General features: G+C 34.1%; 1 protein-coding gene across 3 annotated transcripts in view; it reads right to left on the bottom strand.

Moving 5' to 3' along the window:
* Positions 1–180: 180 nt before the first annotated feature.
* Positions 181–26,092, bottom strand: part of LOC119083240 (insulin-like growth factor-binding protein complex acid labile subunit) — a 60,697-nt gene continuing 34,785 nt past the window's right edge. For all 3 annotated transcript variants that reach the window (XM_037192896.1, XM_037192897.1, XM_037192898.1), the window contains 3 exons: positions 23,228–23,396; positions 1,520–1,992; positions 181–1,399 (listed from right to left, as the gene is read on the bottom strand). In XM_037192896.1, the coding sequence (XP_037048791.1) occupies positions 217–1,399; positions 1,520–1,920 (1,584 nt within the window). In that variant the 5' untranslated portion in view covers positions 1,921–1,992; positions 23,228–23,396 and the 3' untranslated portion in view covers positions 181–216. The remainder of the gene's footprint in view (positions 1,400–1,519; positions 1,993–23,227; positions 23,397–26,092) is intronic.

Genomic DNA, 26,092 nt, shown 5'->3' with positions numbered 1-26,092 from the left:
ACCCTTCAGATGATCTTGACTCAAACGCAGCGTGGAATAGTGTTGCGGCAGCGGTGGTGTGTAATTGTTCTGTAGCATATTGAACCCGTTCACTTGATGCAAATGGTCTTGACTAAGTTGCAGGAACTGTGTCCCGTTGGCGTTATTTACAGTTGATGCTTGTAGTATTTGCATATTTTGGCCCCTCCGAGGTGGAGGAGGAGGAGGGGCCTCTAGCTATAGTTCCGTTACCGGTATTGGCCGAATGTTTGGATGATGGGGATAATTGTTCAAATTGTTTAGCGCCGGATGTACGCCTAAGCTGCAGGGATGTGGATTACGGGTCATGTAATCTTCATCGGAAAATGTTTTTTGGTATTCACGCTCTTTGCGGCCGAGTGCACTGTTTCCCCATCGACCTTTGAGAACTTCACGGATTTTCTTGCGGCATTTGTACGATATTAGCAACAGGGCAGTAATGAACGCTGCCGAGCCAACCAGAATTACTCCGAGCATTGCTTGCCGTTGGGAATCGGTGTGAGCACAACCCAAAACGTCTGGTAACACTTCCTTCAAAGGTTGCTCTCGCAATGTTTCCGGCGCGGCACACAGTACACTTTCTTGAGTCTGGCTTATATTTCTGGACGCTAACAAATTCCTTAACCAAACCACCCTACAATCACATGTTATCGGATTCTCAGTTAAATCAAACGTTTCCAATTCACTCCAGGGAAATAGTCCTTCTGCTAATGTCGTTAGTTGATTATCGCGTAAGATTACATGCTTCAAATGTGGCAATCCACTCAATGCTCCTTCTTGCACTTCGACCAGTGCCTTGTTGGACGCAAGCGTTATTGATTCTAAATTAGTGTTGGTTGTGAAAGCACCGGCTTGGACTTGTGTTAACTTTAACGATCCAGTTATGTCTAGTCGCCGCAAATTTGTAAGTCCGTTGAAAGCACCCTCCGGAACAGTGACAAAATCATTTTGGCCAAGCGACAGATCTTCCAAACGAATTAATGAGCTGAGCTCAGCGGTTGGTATACGTTGTAGACGATTATCTGATAAATCTAATATTCGGACTCCGTCAAGTCCACTAAATGTCTCTAAGGATATGTTATATAGCGCAGCGCCACGTAAATCTAGTCGATTTAAACCTTTCAGGTTTTCGAATGCACCTTTTGCAATGGTTGTGAACGAATTGATACCAAGATATAATTCGGCTATGCTTGGTATGTGAACGAATGTCGGTGACGGGACTGATGTCAATGTGTTGTCATCCAAATACAGAACTCTCAAATTTAAAATCCCTTCAAATGCATTCGGATCAATTCGCGTAATGCGATTCTGTCCGATATTCAATTCTTCCAATTTCGGTAATGTCGAGAACACTCCAGCGCTGAGTTCATCCAAAAAATTTCTGAAAATTGATGGAAACGGAATCGATTACTGTGATGTTCACCATATCTGTTGCATGGGCTGTTTGGCAGGGGATATCTTTTTAACAAAGCAAACAACAAAACCATCAAAAACCACTTACCCTCTCAAATTCAGCACTGTTAGTGTAATGAGCCCGGTGAACGTTCGATTCGAAATGGAACCGATTTTGTTGTGATTCAAATGCAATTCCTGCAAATTCTTCTGGTAGTTGAACGTCCGCGGCGGTATGTTAAATAAATGATTGTAGCTCAGGTCGAGGAACCGCAGTTCCGAATAGAATTGTATCGACGAATCAATTGTTTTGATTTTATTGTTTTTGATGACCAATCGCAGTATGGACGGATTCAGAGCGATGGGCAGAACGTCGAGATGTCCTTCACCGCATCGGACGACCAATGTATCATCATCACATTGACATGCACTCGGACAATTTGCTAATGGAGCGACCAGACTCAGTGCCGATGCCAAAATCACAAACATTAACAATTGCACAGCTGACATGGTTCGTCGTTATTCTTTGTTTCGTTTTTTTTTCTTGCTGCTTCTTTATGCGAGATATTGCGGTTTTTAAATCTGAAACAAGCGAAAAAAAGAAAAATTCAGTAACATCATTGTTGTAGGGGATGGGTTCGGTTGCGAGAAAAAAAAACCAACAGAACCGAACAACACACATTTCCATTCAGTCTACACAACACATACATATCTATTATTCAAAATGAAAGCGTTTTTATCCTTGGTAATAGTTCTTTGATAGCTTCTTTTTCACACAAAGCTCTCACAAGAAAAATAAAAACTCAGCAAATATGTCTGTGATATCTTTAAAAACATTCTTAAATATACACACGATACACAATACACCAAATAATGTAATACGTGGAAATGGTATACAAGGGAAGCGCTACACAACGGAGAAAACTTAATCAATATATCAAAGTTTTTCTGTAAAATGTTAACATAAGGCAATTCAAGGAGACAAGACTTTCGGTATAGTGTTCAATGGGATGGGATCTTTTGAGAAATTATATTATATCGAAAGAAAATTCCACTCTCTCTCCTTTATACGGTTCAAGTTTCAAATGCTAAAAGCGAATAGCAATGAAGTTTTCGTTGTTGTTTTTTTTTTGTTCTTTCTTCAACCGAAAATAGAAGTTTTTGGATGAAAAGCAGACAACGGTATGTATTGTTCCATCGTGTACACACAGACCAATCGTACACATTCATATTGGATGTCGATGTAAGCTATACGACAATAAAATGTTTGATGGGTAACGGTAGGAATTGTCTGTACGTAGAGGTTTTGCTGATGGCCTATGGCAACGAAATCAATGAAGAATGTGTATTGGAAGCAAACAGTCGAGTCAAATGCAAATTTTGTTGTGCTTGAGAATATTAATATTTTTCAGTGTTGTTTTCGAGAGCAGTTCAATGTGAATCGACTTAGTTCATGATAGTCATTTATTCCGTTCCCTTCTTAATTTACCTGTCTGTTCACTGGTCACATAATGCCAGTGAGACGTGCTATAATTAATAAAATTATTAAATTTGATCGTTGAGGTGGAAGGTGAAAATGACTGAATACTCAAGGATGCGAGTCGTCGAAGAAGTAAGGATATAATGTCAGTGTCAGACTAGTGGAAAACGTTTGGAACTGTTTGATCAGCAACGGAAATTGTCATCTATTATCGACAGTGGCGTCAAAAGTAAACGATTAGATTTGTAAGAGACCTCGCATCTACCACTGAACGATGTAAACAAGAGAAGTAGTAGATCTGAAATTATGTCTAAATACACTTTCTGTCTCTAAATGTTGGCAGACTGATTTAAGATTGTGTTTTAGAGTCCAATTCAGATTCTGGTGAGCCAGATCTATAATATAAAACGGAAATTGTCATCTGTTATCCATAGCGGTGTCAAAAGTAAACGATTTGGTTAGAGTTTTCTTATATAAGATAGCTTATGTTAGGACTAATGAAGTAAAAGGCCTCGCTTCTAACACTGGACGATGTTAACAATAGAAGTAGTAGATCTGAGTACTGCGTCGCTATACACTTTCTGTCTCTAAATGTAGGTTTACTGATTTAATATTGTGTTTTAGAGTCCAATTCAGATTCTGGTGAGCCAGATGATATATAAAACGGAAATGGTCATCTGTTATCCATAGCGGTGTCAAAAGTAAATTAGATTAGATTTGGTTACAGCTTTCTTGTATAAGAAAGCTTACGTTTGGACTAATGAAGTAAAAGACCTCTAACACTGGACGATGTTAAAAATAGAAGTAGTAGGTCTGAGGATGAGGTCGGTACAATTTCCGGCTCTAAATATTGGCTGACTGATTTAGTGTTATAAACTGCATAACCTTGAACTGAATGACTCTGAATGACTAAGTCTTAAGTTCTCAGCTATAGCTAATGTACATTTCATGCGAAGTCTAACATGTGAAGGACCATAATCCCGAATTGAATACATTTTCCCGCCTTTTCAGTTGCTAAGTCTCACTTTGTTCTAAACCTTTTACTATAATCATCCATTCACAGAAACTTGTTCAAGTATTCCATTAATATCAAACGATGCGTATGCACACACATTCACTGTAATAGATCAAACAATCGATTTTTTTTTAAACAAAGATTTTCCACGTAAATGTACTTAAGTTTAATGATCTGGAAAATCAATTTCCATAAAACACAAAAAAAAAACAGCAAATAATACATAAAACGAGACGACCCATCTCCATCATAAAGGTAAAAAACCATCATCATCAACACCGTTCCTTGAATATTTTGAGGTCTACCCCCATTATCATTCTCCACCTGTATAATATCAACAGCGTATCTATATTATACAGCCGAGCATAATACATACGTCGAATTATGAGTAGATGTGTGTATATATATCGAACAAAATGATACACCATCGTCAACCGTCACCAAATCGCTAAGATGCATATTTTACGATACACTTAACCACATCTCACGTTTCTAGAAACATCACACAAGTTACCAACGAAGCAGGTAGAGGATAGCATTATATCCAACATTATCATGGCCCTACGTTAGTGAAGGGCCGTGACGCAGGTCCGTTCACACTGAAAAATTTGACAAAAAAATTTTCCGTAGGACTGAAGAACATATCTATACACAACTTATTTGACTTATTATCCCTCCGCTCCTACTACCCCTACTTATTTTATTCGTAATCTGGGCGTCCATACGAGTTCAACGAGCTATCACACGTCTCACAGGGTTAAGATTTGGCCAAGATATTAAATTTCAAAAATTGAAAATTTGTATGAAGAAATTGATTTTCCTCATCAGCTGCCATTTGTGACGCATATCTTTTTGCGTGTCGAATCTGTAAGCGTTCATCTACACCGATATCATTTCTTTTGTAAATGGATAACAGGACTTGCGTCACACCTCCACTGTAGGTGGCTCTGGGCGATGTATAATTCACGTAGGGAGCAACTTTATCTCATTTGTCATTTAAAGCGTAAAAAAGGTAAAATTGAAAGAAAAAACGAACAAAACAAAATGACACGAAAAAACTTTTCAAAGAAAAACGATATAAAATTTCCCTAGAGGTGGTGAAAAGTATGAAAAGTTTTTCGCATAATGTATGTTTATACGTACAACTCAACTGTGCTGAAGACTACCAGCAAGTGTTGTTATATTATGTGTATAGTGAGTAATTCCGGAATAAATCGTGATAAGCGAGAAATTGTGTATAACAAGAATTTAATAGTTTAAAGTTTCAAGGCTATCCGATATAATATATTCCCAAGAACCATGGGATCTTCCATCTATTACAACATCTTATGGCATGGGTGGAATTGTCGAATTAAATGACGGGATACAATACAATTTATTGAGTTATAAAAAGATGTCGTGTGGCCCAAAATATATTATAACGCACAAAAGAGTATGTAGCATCATCAGGGATTTGGTTTTTGTTGAAGCATTCTCCACTTCAAAATCGCATTAAGTCTTAGTTAAATTAGAATTATATCATGGGTAACGGTTACGACAGATGGTGAGTATTATGTGCGCCGCCGTCGTTACATTGTGCCGAGATTGTGTCCTGGGCACATACACATTGTGATTTGAACCTAAACGTATATATAGATCCGTAGCGGGAGCATTGTATAAATAATATTCGAAGTTAAATTTAGTTGAATTTAAAAAGTTTTGGTGTTTTTTTTTTTCTGTGTCATGGCATGGCAAGGCTTGGGTGTACGGGATGTATGAACGACGGGAAAAAAATCTATTTTTACAGGCCAGGAATTCCAAAATGTAAAGTTTTTTTTATTAGTTTTTCATCGAAAGTTTGGAAAAATATTTATCGATTCAAGTACGGAACTTTTTTTTATATATTTTTCGTTTATATCAAACTAACATATGCCAATAACAACGATGGTTAAAAATTCATTTTTCAAAGTCTGAAAATTATAATGTAAAAAGTTTGACAGTTTTTGTATTATTTTCGTTCGTTTTTATGTCTTTTAAAGTTTGCCTTATTTGGGTAACATTTTTTTTAATATCTTTTCAGGAAGTTAGTAGCTTCCATTAGTAAAGTCATAATTGGAGCATAACAATTTCAGGCATAACCAAATTGCATTAAAAAAAAAGTCGTGTGGTTCGATTTTTGCATTGCTAAAAATGCATATATGGAAGTGCGGGAAATCACATTTTCGGAGAAATCTCCAAAATTTAAACAAACGCATAAAATTGAAAATTGCAGCAACTGTAACGGAGAATTGAACACGTCCATTTTTGACGTTTGCGAGATATTGTCGTATTATTCAATGGCTATAGATCGTCTTCAAGTTTTTCACTTAAGTTTCGTTAAATGTTTCGTTAACTCATTCCTTTGTATAAATTTGTGTTTTTTTTGTGTGGAACATTTCAAGCGTCCTTGAAGATGATCTATACATTATTATCATGACCTTGGTAACGTCAGACACGATCGCAGCTGTCAGATATGTCGAATGAATTGAACGAGCGATTTGCACGCAGTTTACGTCAATTGATTGAGGTTAATGACAACTTAACGAAAACTAAACTGGGGTTACGTTGACAAGTACCGTACAATGAAAATGATGTGTTCATAAGGTATGGTCTTATGTCAAAATATGTCTGAAGCGGAGAATATATCGATTTCGCCTATTTCATCCTCAGACGAACACATTGGACTCACTTGCAGAAAATTGGAAATTTGTAAAAAAAAAAAGTCAAATAATGAGTCCAGTTATTGCATACGCTCTATAAGGTGGAGACAGTGAGCTGGGAAAATTTATTTTCAACGTAAAAATCTCGAATATAAACAAATTTACTTCCGTCACCAATGTCAAAGATGGATGTGTTCTTTTCTTCGTTCATTTTTTTTTGGCGAGCTATTTTGAATTTCAGTGTTTTTCCTATGATGGGATTATATTTTAAGTTTCACAGTTAAATGCTCTGAGTTCCCGCAGCTCCTAAAACCACAATCATACGCAGCGAAACGTAATTGTAAGCAGAATTTATATTTCACTACAATTTACAAATTAAAAAATTATTTCATTTTTTAATTTATGAAATGACAACAAAGTTATGCATATTCTTCCATTGACTTTCATCACCGCTCCAATCACATCCCTCCCACCAGTTAACATCGAGCAAATTAATTTTTCCCCGACAACGGACATGTTTTATGAACCCATCTGATGATATTAAACCATAGGGAGGTAACGCAATATCATACGAATGGAAGAGAGTAGAAAAAAAAATCCATTCTACCCTTCATTCTGCACATAAAATTCTATTTTACTTCATAACTAGGATATAAATAGGTCGATCTGACTAGCGCAAACATTTCAATCCACTTTGTACGGTAATATTGAATGCAAACTTTTCATTTTACTCTTGGGAGCCCATGAATGTGTATAATATTCCGCACAATCCCATGTGGTGAACAGAGTGTATACGAAGATATCCAACGTAACATATAAATTTTGGTCTAACCCCTTTATACATTAAAATGTTTTTTTTTGTGTGTGCTTCTTTTACTGTTCTACATCTTGAATCACTATACACAGGCACAGAGAGTGTTCTCCAGTTCATACAACTTAGGGGTATATTTCGTGTGTGTATATCTACATGTTCATGAAATGTGAATTGCGAATAGTGAAGATGTGGAGGTTTTCGGTTGCTTTTAGATTTGGTTTTTCTGTGTGATTTAAGATGTTAGGCGTCGACATGGTTGCAAAAATTTATTTGAATCTAGATGAAGGTTATGTCACGATTCCGTTCCTATACTCTAGTTTATGATATTTTTTCCCTCGTTCGGCTTCTTCCTCTAGAACGTCGTCGTTTGTAATATTAAATATTTTTCTACTTTGTGGAAGATATTAAAAATGATAAATATTTAACTTTTGGCAATGCCGGAGACTGTTTATAGATAGGGTAACCTCCGGAGAAAAGTAGGTTAGAACATGATTTCATTTCATGTGAATAATAACCTTTTTTAGTGTATATGACATGAGGGACGACAAAAACATAGAAAATTCAACCATTTCAAACACAGGTTTTATTTTTGGGAATTTTAATCCCGAAATTCTTTCAAAAAAATCAGAAAAATTCCTAAAAATATTTTTCGAATTTTTTCGGAATTATTAGGAATTTTTCGGAACTTTTCAGAATTTCCAGAGCTTTTCCGAATTTTCGGAGCATTTCCGAATTTTTCTGAATTTTCAGAAGTAAAATTCTTAAAAGTAGGCCTTGTTTCACCATACAATTCTGCCTTCAAAATCTCAACCTCAATAATTCTAAATCCCAGTACTTCAGTTTAATTTACTTCCACTTGAATTGTGTCTAATAAAAATTAAGTCTCTAATTACCGATCTCAAACAGAAAAAAATGGGAAAAAACATTCAACAAAGACTGCGATTAGCAGATGAAGGAAAAGAAGCATATCGAGTAAAGACTCTCTCCGTTATATTATACTTGATTCACTTTTTGTAAACTTTAAAAGGTATGCGAATGTATACAGCATAATACTCCCTAGCTATACATCAGGTCATAGAACTGCTTTGTAGTGCTAAAATATAGAACGAGACTAATTTGCAGTTTTGTTTAAATGTACTACCATGACAGAGAATTTTTAATTTAATCAGACTTTGCTCCTATATTGGTAAATTGTTGTTGTGGTGTTGCTTACTCTTTTTTTTAAACTTCTTTTTTGCGTTTTTACTGTCTACAAGGGAGTACTTAACAAATTCAAATTCGTTATGGCTGTGTAATAAATAGAAAAAACAACAACATTAAACGAACGGTTGTGCATTTTGCTTCTTTTTTTTGTTGAAGTTGAACGGTGATGAAAAACTACAGCAAAACTTGAGATTTTCTGAGGGAAAACAATCCATGATAATTTTATAAGTTTTTGTTCAATAGAAGCGAAGTTAATTGAATTAATTATTTCATGTTTTAAGGACTTAATGCGGAAACAATGCAATCATAGAATGAGAAAATATGGAGGTGGAATATGAGATAAATTATATTTCGTGGAAAGTGGAAAATTTTTTGAGGGTTGACAGAGAAATATCCTGACAAGACAATAGCGAGTTGGAATTACTATAATAACATTAAATTGTTAGTGTACGGTAGGTCGACTATGGTGATATAATTCCAGCAGAGTTAAGCCTTAGGTCACAGTAGATTTTATTATTAAGTTCTCACCGAGATCGCAAAAACAAAACAAACAAAAAATTGAATTAAAATAAAGGTGTGTGATAAACTGGCTTTTGTTTCTATTCACAATAATTTTCATCCATCTAACCGCAGTTTCAGCACGTAAAACTTGCAAATGAACAATATGAAAAAAATTGTTTTTTTCCCGATATGACAACAATAGCGACACATAAAAACTGCTCTTAATTTATTCCCTTTAAGTTAAACATAATTCAAATGTGGTTAAGCTGTGCCCGCATGAATTAAATTAAACAAAGTGAATTTGAATTTATGACCGTAACAAACCGCATATGCACGATTGCTTCAGAATGAAACTCTCCTCCTTTACTCCACAATACACAATATCAACTGTTAAATTTTCGTACCATACACATACACACACGGAACACACAATATATCTATCTATAAAATCGTTCCATCTCTGAAAACTAAACCCATAACACAACCAGCCAAACGTATAAAGTTTCCTATTTATAATAATAAAATGTATAATATTTCGAGAGATGAGAAAACACATAAATATGTACAATAATACATCTCTCGATACCATTCTAAAATGTGGTTTTCGTTTTATGCTCAACTATGTGATGTGGCTATGCTTTTCTCGTTTAAACTTTATGTTTTATAACAGTTGATTGTAACATACTTAAATGCTGCATGTTTAATGTGTTTTATAAGTTCCAATGGAAATAACAAATTTTCATTGTTTCCATTTTCTAAAACGAAATAGAATTGGTTTCGATTAATGTTCTTTTAAATAATTCAGAAATTATATTTTATTCATTACGTACAGAAAGCTTATTATACAAAAAAAAACAACAATACATCGTAAGGCTTGACATTTTCGATTTTTCGTAATGGACAAAAAATCATTCAGAGAAAAAAAAAATTCATTTGCATTGTATGCACTAGTTGGAACTATAAAACAAGAAAAAGAATTAAAAATTATGTTCTCCAATACATTACGAAAATCGACGTTATACTTTTTGCCATACAGTAAGACCATTATACAAAAAAAAAATATTTAAAAAAAAACCATTACGAGATCATAAAATATAATCGTAATATTTTTAACAGCAGAATTTTTTAGTACACATTTTCCATACCACTAGTGCACCATGATATAAATATGCATAAATGTAATGGTTCGAACCGATAAATTCCCATTTTATTGATTCCGAAGTCAGTGCAAAAGCACATTAGGTTTATATAAATGCATAAAATATTGAATTATAATGAGCTCCCATGTTATATTATTGAATGGATTGCATTACGATTTATGAATATGAATTGCCATCGGTGGGTAATAGATTGTTTTTTCATTATTTTGTGTGCTGTGAAATTGTCTACAAATCCATTTAAATAAACAACCATTTAAGCCCTGTTTGTAATTTCGTAATCTAGTATTTATAATGGTACAACAAACAATGACAATTTTAATTAAATTCTGAATGATTGTACACTGTGCATCTTGATAATCTATATGGACGAAAAAGCTTAAATTTTGAATGAACGTGATAAGAAGCGCTAACAGAAGTGCTAACAGCGGAGGTACTAACATTTCTCCAATAGTCATTTGTTTACCAAGGGAACAAAATAGGGAATTCCAGCAAGAGCGATGTCCAGAGCGAAGCGAGAACCGCAATTTCGCTTGAGTTTGAATTTCCTATTTCTTACCTCTTGGGACACAACAAGGTGACAGTTTAAGTGAGAAAAGTTCTATATCCCAAGTCGAGTGAAAGTACTGCTCTCACTAGAAATGTCATTCGACCAATAATCAACAAAACGCATTTTTCTCATGGCCTATTGAATGGAGTAAATAACGTAAATAACGCTGCACATATGCATCACAGAGGGAAAAATAAGTTGGAAATTTTGCCAGAGAAAATGAAATTTACTACTTTTGTCCGAGTTCAATAAAACGGTTTTCACAACAAATGCTGCCGAAGTTTCAGCAGAGCTGAGCTGACTATTTTATCGCCTGCGTTTTGAAATAGTTATTTGTTAACCAGGTGGAGAAAATAGGAATTCTAATCAGAGCGATGTTTGAGGCCAGAGCGAAGTGAGCGCTTCAATTTCTCTCGAGTTGGAATTTCCTATTTTTGCCACAGGTGAACACAACGTCATTCATACCTCCATGTTGTATTTTGCCGTTTTTCTACACGAAACGAAAGCATCAATTCGCCATACCATTATGAAAAACATAAACAAAGTGACAGTTAGAATAAGAAAAGTTCTATTTTCTCACCACGGGAGGGAAAGTGATGCTCTTTTCTCACTAGAAATGTCGTTCGACGAATAATCAACAAAACACATTTTTCTCGTCGCCTATTGAATGGAGTAAATAAGGTAAATCACGCTGCACATATGCATCACAGAGGGAATAATAAGTTGGAAATTTTGCCAGAGAAAATGAAATTTACTACTTTTGTCCGAGTCCAATAAAACGGTTTTCACTACAAATGCTGCCGAAGTTTCATCAGAGCTGAGCTGACTATTTTCTCGCCTACGTTTTGAAACAGTTATTTGTTAACCAAGTGGAGAAAATAGGAAATTCTAACCAGAGCGATGTTTGACGAGCGAAGTGAGGGCTTCAATTTCTCTCGAGATGGAATTTTCTATTTTTGCCACAGGTGAACACAACGTCATTCATACCTTCATGTTGTATTTTGCCGTTTTTCTACACGAAACGAAAGCATCGATACCATATTGGAAAACATAAAAAAAGTGACAGTTCGATTTAGAAAAGTTCTATTTTTTCACCACGGGAAAGAAAGTGCTGCTCTTTCTAAGTGGAAATGTCATTCGACCAGTCGTCAATAAAACACAATTTTCTCAAGACCTATTGAGTGGAGAAAATAAGGTTATTCACACCGCACGGATGAAAAAATATTCCCACTCCATTCGAATTTAATGTCGATGCAAATTCATTCCTTATTTAACAGGAACATTATGAGTACATTTATTACAGAATCCATTCAGTCCATGAAAGAAAGCACGACGACTATAACAAAAAAAAACGAAATTTGTGCCACGTTCCCTATACACCAGGCTCAATTCTTTATTCCTTCAATATACCACTACTACACTATCAAGGCCATAAAGCCATTACCTAATTGTCGATATTACGAACACCATATCGCGGCAGCAATTTTCCACATATTTATCTATATACAACTGAAAGTCGAATTATTCCCCCAGAGAGACGGCGATGCGGTGTAAGCCAAGCAAGGAAAAAGATAAAAAAATATATAAAATTTGCCCTGAAGGAAATTGCAAAATATAAAGATGGTTATAACAATTATACTTTAATATTGACATGGGGGATGATATAGAAAAACAAATAAACACCACGTCGTCGTAGCTTGCGTATTTAGAGAAAAAAAAACGAGAAACGAAAAAGTAAACGTTGTTGGTGCGTTGGTAGGTCTTACGAAAACGAAATGAATTTTATTTTCTTTTCGTTTTTTTTTGTGTGTGTGTTTGTAGCTATGATTTTCTTGATATATGAAAAACAAGGAATTTTATTCGTTTTATTCGAATAAATATTGCTGTAGATGTGGGAGCTGCTGGAACAAAAGCAGCAGACAGACATATGAAATAAACAGTTTGTAGCGTTGAGTTTACGGAGCGTTCTGCACGGTTTGAATTTATTTTTGGGTAAACATCACGGCATACATAAACAAAGTCAATTTCATGTTTCACCACAACGCAATCTGCGAAATGTTTCCTCGGGGATATTCTATAGAAAGTCTTAAGTCGCGTTAAGGTTTTCGGTGTATGCATACGTGTATTGTTAACATAATACGTCAAAGTTTTCCCTCACTAACACAATGAAAATGCTTTGCTGGAGGAAACATTACCAGACTGTTGACTTTCGAGTAAGGGTAAGAAATTCCGAAATTTGTGTATGGAAATAAAAGGGATGATAGTAAATACGCTCTGTGCTAGAAAATATTCCGCATTATATGAAGATCATTTTTATCCTTTTGCTACTATCAATGCTCTCCACAATGTTACGAAAATCTATAAACGGAAAATATATTGTTTTGATACAAAAGGAAAAACAAAAGGACGAAAAAACAAACTCCTCAGATGTGCGTTCACAAATTGATTTTCGTTAGTTTTTTTCATCTTCGTTCTTTTTGCTTATTTTTTTCAATTTCTTATATTTACTATTAAGGGATTGAAATATTGCACATGGGCTGTCAGACGTATATATTCGGTAATATCAAACGAAAAAAGAAAAGAAACGAAAAATTCTCATCGGTGAAATATTTCATCAAGACCATACCCAATGAAATTGAACTATATTTCCATGACCATGATATATACCCAGCAATAACTGTTACAGAGAATTTTCCAAATGGATGTTTACTCCATAAGCTATAACATAGAAACTTATGTAAGCCCATAATTTTGATCCGTTTTGAAAACCCACGACCCACCTCCTCGACCTGATATATTCCTATGTAAGAATTTCGTAATATGGAATTCCCGTATCTGGAGTTTTCAGTGTAGGTAGAGCAAGCACTGATGATGGGTAGAAAGTAAGATGAAAAAAAAAACCAGAACCCTTGATGGTGGTGAAAACATAAGCAATGACATATGACATTCAGCTAGGAGTTTGTAAATAGTTTTAGGGGTTTTTTGTTTAAAATTTTGCTTAAATCCACTCCATAATAATAATTTGGCGAAAACCCTTGAAACATAATACGGAATATATTTAGTGCAGAGAATGTGGCCTGGTATATTGTAGGTTTTTTTAAAACAGAAAATTCGTAATAAATTCTGATAAAAGTTATGTTCAGTTGACTTTGTGTTTATCACACACAGAACCGAAATTTGTGGCCCAGTTTATGGAAATTTTTATTGTTTGTTTATTTTGTGCCTTTATATTACGGTTGGTAAATAATATTAACAAAATTTTGTCACTTTTGCGCATTTCGTCCACATATATTTAAATGAACTGATATTTATGCGGTATGTCGTACTATTTCTGTGCTGTTGAGTATAGGAGTTTGCTAGGAATACAGAACAAAAAAAAATGTTCTAGTTAAACCGTACCACATAGCACAAATCACACATATAATGTATAGATCGGGCACAATAGAATAGAAAGAAGACCAATGACAGTGAGACTCTCTACACCCAGTCCAAGTTCACCATACGTATACACAAAACATCGCATCTGTTGGATATATTCTATGTATGGATATATCCATAATGCCATGGTATAACAAGAATATGGTATTAGTTTTGTCCGGTCTACGAGTAAATAAATTATTTTCAAACGTGTTGTATCCCATACGGTTTTATCTCGAAATAATATATGGGGTCAACTATATATTTTCAGCAAGTCGAATGTAATGTACATAATCGGAGTGAATTTCAATCCCAGAAGATTTAAAATAAAAGATTCGTTGAGAATTCGAAATCAAATGGGAGGATTTTGGATGGCATAAGCACATATAGGAAGGCATATATATGTAGTGTTAGGAAATAATTTCGTTGATCGACAAATTGTTAAATTCAAGTAGGTCAAAGCATTGTACGGACTTAAGAATAGTATCGAAATTCGAAAATGGACATTGCAATTCAAAGTATCCATTGCGATCCACATATAGCATTGTGTCTATGTTTAATAACGTTGGGAATAGTCAAGCATATTTTGGTCACACCTACTGTTTGACTGACTAATCTAATCTAAAATTCTCAGAGTTTCCTACTGTATTGTAGCCGAAGACATTAGACAGGAGCTAACTGAAGAGAGTTATGCACTAACCGTCACAAAAAGACATTTTTCAAATAAAAATTTTTCGGTTCATGCATGCATGTCTCTTCTCAACTAGTATTGATAGCATCTGTGTCAGCTTCTCCGTCCATTTTACATTTTCGTCCGTTAAAAAGAACTTTGGCACCGGTCTGAGATTATCTGGGCAGTTATATGACACAATAGTAGCAAGGGTAACAGACTCGGACTATTTTGTGGAAATGATTTTCCTGTATTTTGCTAGATTTTCCTTTATTTTTCCGAAAAAAAAAATTGTACAAAAATTTGCAAAAATGTGGCAGAATTCGAGAAAATCTCAATCATCTCCCGTTTTACATTTTCATTAAAAAACTGTGGCTCTGGTCTGAGATGTATCATCCGGGTAGTTATTTGAAGAAAAAAAATGGGGCAGATGATAGTGGCAAGGGCAACAGGCTCGGACTATTCTAAGGACAACATTTTCTTGCATTTTCCTAGATTTTCCCTTATTTCCTTCCTTTTTCCGAAAAATATTTTTACGAAAATTTGTTAGCACAAACAGGGCCACACTGGCTATTAAAGAGCCCATCGAGCGTTGAATGACAAAAATTTATAAATTATAATTTATTTCATATAAAAGTTGAGACAGCCTTTTGGCCATCGGCAGAGCCGGAGCATAGTACAGTGCTGACTGTAACTTCCCGATAGTTTCCCTCTTCAGAAATATGCAGACACAAACGATTCCGAGCAAAATTCAGATATAAAATCTAAAATTGAGATGGATGCAAATCTGGGGGAATTAGTCCACACAATACATGCATAACCACCAATCCCCCTTACATCATTTAATTTTGCGAAACGATTCCTATTAAAACTTCTTCAACCGAGCCACAATCTATCTCATATTTTTATCTGTCTTATGTCTTCCAAAGAAATAGTTTCGCTTACAATTGAATTAATTCTCGACCGACTCATAAACATTTCATTTCAATTCTTGATTGATAATAACCATTAACCACTCTGAATTTTTCATTCATTCTTTGATTCATTCGTTTCCTTTGTTGTGTGTATAGCACCCGAAAATATTCAATTCGGTTCGGTTGAGATAAATGTCTAATAGACAACCTCGAGTACTCGCAATGCGAAACAATTTTCTTCTTATTTTCTGTCGGAAAACCGAAACGCCTTCAAAATGTTTTCCCTTTTTATGGTGACAGTTTATTGTATTTTTATTTACTCAGCATTGCAAATTGTTCCGTCGTCGCAGCTATTCCACAACTCTTAATCGTAAATTTTTATTATACAAGGGATAGCAAACGCGGCGTCGGTATGAGTATTTTCTATTCTTTTTTTTTCGTCTTCTCTCCTTTAACTTTTTATGGAAAGATTCATTGTATTTTCGGTTATCTTATTGCGTTTATCTATATGATTCATTAAGTTACGGTGTAGCCTCGTAAAAATTATGGTTTTTATACTTGGTATCGCGATAAGGGAAAAGAAAAAACGGAAGGAAAATTTGTAACATTTTTTTTTCTATTTGCCTAAATTCTCCATTTAGAGATAATAAGAAAATTATATTTATTTCCGTACTCGCTTCATCCGAACATGATAGGACGTTTAGGATAATAATAAAAATAAAAAAATTTGCTCAAGTATTTCTAATTTGTTTTCTAGGATATGCAAACCAACACAATGGAATTTGTACGGTTTAAGGAAGAAAAATAAAATCAGTTTATCTTCAGCTCAATGAATTTGTATCCCAATCGAAAGCCACACACAAAAGGGGACGACTAATATAGCACACACAATTTTATTCCGATCGGATCCCCATTCAACCCTCATTCCTAGCATACACACACACATGATGAACCCTTTTCTTCCATCTATTCAAACAAAGTCACATATTTTATGTTTTCCCAAAATGTATTCTATTGATCAATTCACAAATCATTCATCGAAAATCTTTTCTGCCAAAAAATTTATTCCAACGACCTAAATATAAATGCCTATGCCTATACGGTACAATAGGCGCTGAATGTGTCGATACATTTTAAAGCATTTTGTGAAAGCATGACATTTTATGAATGGGATAAACGTTACTCGGTATTTGGCAGTTGGTATGTGGATACACCAGACGATTTGATTAAGACGGAAAAGTTGCTGGAAGTTTTGTCTAGTTTTTGTTTCGATTGATTTGCTCTTTCATTGTATTTCGTTTAAAAGCACAGAGGATGAGGATACATAAATAGCACACCTGAAGCATTGAGACGAATGAATGCAAAATTTTAACACCAAAAACCTCATTGTTTTATGCAATTCTGGTTGGTATATTACCGCAATTTCGCTTGCAGCGGAATCTTCTGTTTACATTGTGTAAACAAGATAATTTGGCTTCCTGAATTGTTTGCACATTTTTCGTTGCAACTCGAATGATTTTACATAAAACATCTCATGTTCACCTGCCGTCGGCTCAGTGAATCGATCGCTAATACTTTTCAAAAATCAAAAATTTCCAATCAAATTCAATATCTTCCTGTCCAAATTTTCATTTCGAAACGCATAATCGTGCAGTCATATTTGGAAACTTTAAGCTTCCATCCTGAACATTGTAAACTTTTCAGATTATTATCGGCATTTCCACAATAATTCATACGTATTACACACCGTAACCGAACAGCCCTTAAATATATTCCAAGTTTAATCATTATTATATCCAGATAACTATGTTAAAGCGGTCTTATTGTTACAGCGAACAGATCGAAAATTCACAGAGTTTGTGGGCAAGAGCTCAGTTACGATTATTAATAAATTACAATAATATTTCCGATATTCCTGCTGTGCTTATTGTGCATACATTATGATTTATTACTCTGCAATCTGGAATATGACTCGTCTGATTATATCGGTTGTGGGTTACATTAACAAAAGATTATCCCCGGATAAGTTCCGTATCGACAATAGTTCCAAGTAAAACATTTTCATTCAACATTCAACGAAGAGTAAAATTATTGATTGTGAAAATTCTGTGTGTCACATCCATTCATTCATACTTGTTTCGTCCATTACCGGCCAAAAATACAGCAATCCAAACTCTTGAATTCGTACAACCAAAATGACTTGTTTTCAATCAAAATGTCTCGCTAATAATGAATGACCCTCATTTGTAACACCTGCTGAATTCGGCGAAACAAAGAAGAAAAAATGATCTACTTTCCCCGAGCTTGTGTACCACGTCCACCAGCCGAATACAATTTATTTAGATTTTCTTCGCAATAAAAGAAAGAAAAAAATCCGAAAAACAGAAATACTTAACCGAGAACAATATCAAATTTATTCCATTCAATAGACGCATAATAAAACATCGCCTTCAACAAGATAGATTTATATAAAATAGACACATTAGGATCACCACACCACATCACCTTATACATCCACCACACTGATAAATGATGTATTACACTTAGAGCATCATGAGAAACCGGGCTAAAACAAATCTTTTCGTATTAACCCAACTTGACCTAAAGTAATCTTGGCATAAACAAATCACATCAAACAAGCCCACATTATATTATACAGAGAATCCATTATACAACACAGAAAAAAGGTACAACAATCGAATGTGTTGAAGCATAAGAAAAAGTGTACACGGAGTGTGGAGTCTATTGTACTGTGTGCGGTATATCGGTTTTGAAAATGTGTTACGAAAAGGAAAATATATCCAAAACGACGACATCACGAAAAACCCGTATCGCTGAAAATTGGATGAAAAATGAGGTCGATAGAGGTTGGCTTTGGATGATTACAATTTTGTGGTTTTCAAAGGCAATAAATATCAATACAAAAAAAAAATGAAAAAGAAATTTCATATAAATAACTGGATATATTCTTTAACAACGATGAAAACAATAATAAAAAAATATTACACATAATCTACATTATTATTTATCATCGGATGGGTGTTGAGAATAACGCCGTGAACACATAACGCTGAAGTTAAAAAAAAAAATCAACAACGAAACGAAATACCACTCGCACTTTTTTTTATAGCACGTCATGCCGATATAATGACCATTACCATATACACATTGCACATTAAATAAAATTATCTTCATTGCACGCGAGTACGCGAACAAGATATTTTCATACTGTAACTTCTCTCACTCTGTTGATTGTGCAATAAATTTCAATTTAACAAGTTTTTGATAAAATGTTAATAAAAATTCGTGTTTTTTTTGTGTATTATACAGTGCGTTATCACAAAATTGGATATTGCGTAAATTACACGTTTGATATTGGTTATCGAATGTGCTCTTCTTGCTTTTATGTAGTGATCTTCGGCGCGGAACAAAGGCTGAAAATTTATTCATGCCACGACTCCTTAATATATTATTGAGAACCGAAACGGCCTAGAACGACTCAGTATGATATCATTGAATATCATTATACTGAGGGAACTTTATTTAAGTTTCCTTGACATTGACATATAAGAGAAGTAAGTCTTTAGGAAATGACCATTAATCTGTTATTGACGAGGTTAGTCAAAATGAGCGGTGTGCTCTGAATCGGGTTTTTTATATAGTAGAATATGAGTTAGATCAAGTGAAGTAGAAGATTTGACGAATTAATTACAGAATCTTTCTTATGACGTCGTCTGATCTGTATTTTTGATCCGAATACATACTATCTGCTTTTATATAAGGATCTTCAGCATGAAACAAAGGCTGAAATTTGTTCATTGCTTCGGCTCTTTATTATATTATTGAGAACCGACCGAAATGGTCTAGAAAGACTCAGTATGACATCAATAATACAATTATACTGAGGGAACTTTATTTAAGTTTTCTTTTTATTCAAATCAACAGAATGAATAAAAGCCTTACAGAATTCCGTTTTAACGACCAATCATCTGTTATTGACGAGCGTCGTCAAAATGAGCAATAAGCTTTGAATAGCGTCTTCTTAGACAACTGATGTTAAATCAAATGAAGTAGAAGATTTCGGTCATCAAAGACTAAGTGCTGCTTCAAACAAAATAATGGCTAGATTTAACGAATTAATCAAAAGACACGTGTTGCCTTGAAATCAAGTTGATTCGAGATTTTCTGAAATTAACAAAACTAAATCGATCAGGTCAAATTGATTTATTACAGAATCTGTCTCTACCGTCATTATACGATGTCATGTGATCTTTGGACGTTTGATCTGGAGAGGGATAACGACGATTCACTATTTCACTGAAAGAAGTCACTGCAACAACGTCAATGTCAACAGTTACATATTTAATTTTTAACTCGACAGATTTTAGTCAAATGAAATGCGATCGTATATCATATGACCTCAGGACTTATGAACAGTCTTCAGTTTTTCAGGAGATATTTTCTTGGATGATGTGCAGAAACGTTTGCTATCGTTCCATCATATACTGTTCTTATCGCCAAGCCGATATAGGGCCGATTTAACAACTAATTACAAGAAAAGAGAACTGATGCCATAATCTCTCCTGAAATTCCTTTTTGCTTTTATATGGTGATCTTCAGCACGGATTCATGCCAAGACTCATTAATATATTATTGACAACCGGCCGAAACAGGCCTAGAAAGACTCAGTATGACATCATTGAATATTTTTATACTGAGTGAACTTTATTTGAGTTTTCTTGTTATTTTATTTAAACCGGACGCACTGAACACATGATTTTCGGAAACGACCAATCATCTGGTATTGACGAGATCGAAATGAGCAATGATCTCTGAAGAGCGTTTTTTATATAGTAGAATGTATGTTAAATCAAACGAAGTAGAAGATTTTGAACATCAAACACTAAGGGCTACTTTAAACAAAATAATGGCTAGATTTAAAGAATTAATCAAGATACAAATTTAAAATTCAAATCAGTTTTGGTCCTAGATCATTTGCTGAAGTAAATCGATCACATAAAATTGATTTCATAGCGTTTGATAGATAAGTAATATTTGCTTTTGTAATCATCTGTTATTGACGAGAATGGTCAAAATGAGCAATGAACTCCGAAGAGCTTGTTCTTATATAGTTGAATGTATGATAAGTCAAAATTTTGGACATCGATACATACTTTAAACAAAAGAATTGCTAGATGTAACGAACTTTGCCTATGCGGGAAATCAGTTTTGGTTCTATAGCTTACTGAAATTGTCAGAACTTAATCGATCAGATGAAATTTGTTTATCACCAAATCTGTCCCTATTTTCATAAATCATGGGCAACATGACTAAAGTAGGGAAAGGATTTCGGTATAAACGATTTCGGTAGTACCGGTAATACCGGGATCCCGATTGCCGGTTTCAGAGCTAACGATACCGGTTTTTACTGAAAAAATAAATTTTCAAAAATCGATAAATATTCACATGAAATGATACGAAAATTCAAGCATATTTGGTTTCAAAATCAAAATTGCTAGCTATAAGCAAAATTTGTGTCTGCATGACGTACAATACAATTAAAGAAGACCATAAATAAAGCACGATTTTGTCTCTAACCTAATTGTTGGTAGTCGTTATAATGGAACCAAGTAAATCGTAGAACGTTGTAATTCTTAAAGAAGCAAAAAGTCATTGGATGAAGTTGTAGCTGGTGGCGAAAGACGGTCTGACGTTCAACGTTTTCGAAAAATCTGAAGAACTGCGCGAATCGTTGAAAGCTCGGGGCTACATTCTTCCGAAGACTGCCAAATCATTCAAAAAGTTGACAATCGACTACTCTAAAAAAGTTCGTCAACATCAGAAGCAAGTTATAAAGGGTTTGGTAGCGAAAGGCGAAAGATTTTGTACGACGTTTGACGAGTGGACGTCACTAAGGAATAGAAGATATATCAATCTCATTTTTCACGGGAAGAATTCCGAATCTTGGTATAAAAAGTGTTTGTAATTGGTCGGAAATACGACGTTGAGTCTGAGCGATCGTTATCGGCTGCTGGTTACTTTTGCAGTAAACTACGATCAAAATTAAATGACGACACAATCGATCATTTATGTTCATTACGTAGTTTCTTTCAAAACAAAAAATAAATTTACAAAATTCATAAGAAGCAACAACAATAAGTTAAACTAAATTTTAGACATTTTTTTTTGAAATCCAAGAATCTAAATTTGATTAATAAAATCAGAAAATCAATTTTTTTTATTTAAAAGCGAAAAAAGGCTGCAACCAGTAAAGAACGATCTTTTCAAAAACAAATATTTACAATAAATAAAAATCATCAACTCTATTACGTCCCAAAGTCCCCAAAATGCAACTAGCATTTCTCCGTCAGAAAATCAGAAAATTGTGCATTATTAAATTTTGGATTTTTAAACAAAAAAACCGGTAATACCGATATTACAGTGTCCGGTATTACCGAAAACCGGAATCGCCAAAAGCCTTCCGGTTTCCTTTCCCTAGACTAAAGGGCGTCCTACCATTTTTTGAACGACCATATGTTTGCAACCATTGGTCGGATTGCGATAAACTTTTTTTTTCTGAAAGCTGTCAACATTTGTGAGATTTTGCCCTAATCAATCTGATGACAGACTAATGGTTCGAAATATATAGACGTTCAAACACGGTAGGACGCCCTTTAGTCATTCTGCCCACGATATGTGGGTCACATTCTCACATTGTAACCTCGTCCGATCCGCATTTTAATAAGTTTGATCTGTCGAACAATGGAATTAAAATATTTTCCATGCTCTGAGAGAAGTTAAATCGATCAGAAACAACTCGGTACAAGTGTTACTTCTTTAAAGTAGTTTCAGAAGATTTATACAGTCGACGTCAGTGAAATTGAGACACGAATTTGTTCCAGCTGATCTATTCATGCAAAAACTATACGACTTTACAAGCGTGACATAATTAGATACCCGTGGGAGTAGTGGTGAAACTATATAAAGAAGAATAAGCCATTCTGTTTGTATGAAATGAGTCGTCAAGCGGAAAAACAGCTGAAGCAAAGTCATGTCTAAATTTCACTGTCGTTTACTGTATTTTGATTAGAAATCGTCTTTCTGAAGTTTAACAATTTGTGTTTTGATTTCGACGCTCTATATCAGCTCAAAAACTTCCCTGTGAAGATGGTTTTCCCTGTGTGATCCGTCAACCCCTTACAGAGCAATATCACAAAGGAGACGAAGATATAGCAAACCTTTTCAATTATTTCCTCTCACTGACTTTCAAAAATATGGATTCGCAATTATAAATTTTAACGTTGTTAGTTAGGTGATTCTTACTTTTCACTTTATTAATTCTGCCCTTTTTCGACGACAAATCAATCAACCCATTCACTCGTAAACATTCCCTTGTCAAAGTATTTTTTTTGTCTTACCAATTGCTATAATTTCGTCTTTTCAGCAACGACTACGTCCACCTTATTTACAAACGTTAACATTTATAGTATTCCAAAATGCTTATCGTTGAAATGCGGTACTCTCTCATTCGGGTTGAGGAAATGAAGCTCAGCAAAACGTTCGTCTCATCCTAGTCCGTTCGTATGCCTAGAAAGAGAAATGGCAGAGTGAAAAAAAAACACATTAAATAAAAGTACGGAAAATAACTCAACTGTAACAATGAAAATATTAATATGAAAAATAAACAAAATTTTAATAACATTGAAAAATGTTGCATAATAAATTCTGTTATTTTTACGTAGCACAGTCGTAAAGGGAATAAAATTATATTTATTTCGATCGAGGTTTTATATATTCCAACATTTTGTTAAATATATCGTCGCTTACACACATTTATAGCAACTTATAATACACAATGAAATCAAAAAAAAAAATTATCGATATTCTGCATGGCGAATCGTTAGTGTGTAGTGCTATAATATTGTAATTACATATAAATGCATTCAACTGCGCTGGAATTGTGCATGTGCACGTATGTGCAACATCATCGCCACGATGCACTTTCAAGACAAGTGCACTGAACCACGACAATTTCTCAAACATGCATCTGTGTGTACCGACATTCACTGTTAGTTATATGCTCCAAGCATCTCTCAAGAAATTTATGTACAGTTCGTTCTATTTGCCTGGTGGAATAGATATAGGAGTATTGAAGGGTGATTCGTTTGGTAAATAGACTCAACCAGAACATTTCAGTACTTTTCCATTTTACCTCCATAATATGCAGAATACTTGCAAATGTACGGGTTAAGTGATCTATCTGAACATTACTTACTTAGAACACAACATTCAAGAATGTGGTACAACAAATTTGAGTGGTTAAATTTCAGTGATTAATTAGTTGATGCTAAAATTATGTTTCAAAGATGTTGTTATCGTACTCCCAATGATTTACATAATATTCCATTTATGTGGCTTACAGATTTTAATCAGAACGTACCGTCACATATATCGAATAAAATCGAATTGAAACGGGTATCCAGGTGTATCCCAATTAGACTATTTCTGTTTTAAACAAATAATGGCCCAACCACGTTGAAACTACACCAATCCAATTTATAATAACCAATCTAACTGCATATATTTGACTTGGGTCTACAGACAATTTAATTTTTAATTTATTTCGTTTTATCAAGCTATTCGTGTAATTAGTAGCAACCAGAAAACTCAATAAGAGCGATCAATCCAAGCGAGAGATGTTGAAAGGAAAAACGAACGTTCAAACGTTTGTCGTTTCTGAAATGAAACCAAACACGACATTTGAGTGCTGCGTCCATTTTCTTTTGTTTAGAGGGAAAAATTTATTAAAAATGTATAACTCAATGCATGCATACAACGACGACGACGACGAAAAAAAAAACATTCTTTTCAAATTTAGATCCCTATCTTAACTTCTGCGTGTACAAAACTTCCCTTCTAAATTTCAATTTGAAACGCAATATTTGCTTTGAAATTAGGGCTATTGTTACGTATATTATCGCCCATACTTCTTTTTTGTGTATATTTTCCAACAATCATCATCAGAATGGTAAATTGAATGGCTAAAAGTTGATGGCAACATAGAAAATATATTTATACGGAACACGAATAGGAATGAACAAAAAAAAATTATTTACAAGAACTAATATGTTCCCTTCTCTATATATGAACGGAACGCACACGCTATGTGTGTGTATATATAAACAAAGTCAATGTAGAATTGATTATGAAAAAAGTTAATCAAACATTGGCCGATTATTAAAAAAAAATTCATTTCTTAATAGACGCAGCAGAACATTTTCCATTAATCAAAAATTATTTCATTAGAGAGAGAGTTAGAAAAAAAATTGAGTTTCATTTGCCGCTGTCGATGTTATAGATTCATAATTCTATATAAATACGAACTGGAACGCATTCAATCTAATAATTTACAATTTATGCTTCAATTTGATGTTTCATTAGTGGAAGCGAATCCAAATAGAATCGGAACCCATTTTTCGATGGCTTATAATGAAATAACTAATTTTTTATTTTATTTTTTTAAGAAAATTCAATGTTTTAAACAGAAGAGTCGAGCTCAATTTATTATAATTTTCTATCCCGTCTATGGAATACTAACGATAAGGAATTATATGGTGTATACCATCGGATCAGCTAGCTGTGTATATAGATTGCATCATAAGAAGCGATTTTATTAATTCTATAAAAACATAAGCAAAAATTCTGCGAAATCCGCAGTGAGGAGAATTTGCATAACTTGTTTCATATTTTAATATAGAAAATTTGCAATTAAAATTTCTGTCGTGTTATGTTCAATCTTAACGCCATTATACATCAGTGAATGGGAATTTATATAAATCAAAATACACTAACAAGAACAACATTCTATAGAATCAATCCAAATTAATTGGCTAAAAAAAAGCAGACAAGACTTTATACAGAGATCTCTCTGGTTGGGTGTATTATATTTTATTCGAAACCTTCAATCGAAAACACTCTATTATATTTCCAAGCGCATTTTATAAATATATTTTTGTTGAACTGTGATTGGATTTCTTGTCGTACTTTTTTTTTCATTCTCTTCATCTTAATATTCAAACTTCAAATCTTATCTCTTTTAGATCCATTAAATTAATATAAAAATAATATAAAAATGATGTCATTCTCTATCCATTTACGTTTATTCATTGTATCTAAACATGAAATCATTCTTTCGCCATCATTAATAATTTTTTTTGTTCGGTTTTGGAATTACATTTTTTGGTTAAAGAGTTTTTGAGATAAGATGATTTACATTAATCAGG

Source organism: Bradysia coprophila, unplaced genomic scaffold (genome assembly GCF_014529535.1).
Source record: "Bradysia coprophila strain Holo2 unplaced genomic scaffold, BU_Bcop_v1 contig_583, whole genome shotgun sequence".
NCBI lineage: Eukaryota > Metazoa > Arthropoda > Insecta > Diptera > Sciaridae > Bradysia > Bradysia coprophila.
This window is presented reverse-complemented; position numbering and strand designations above follow the sequence as displayed.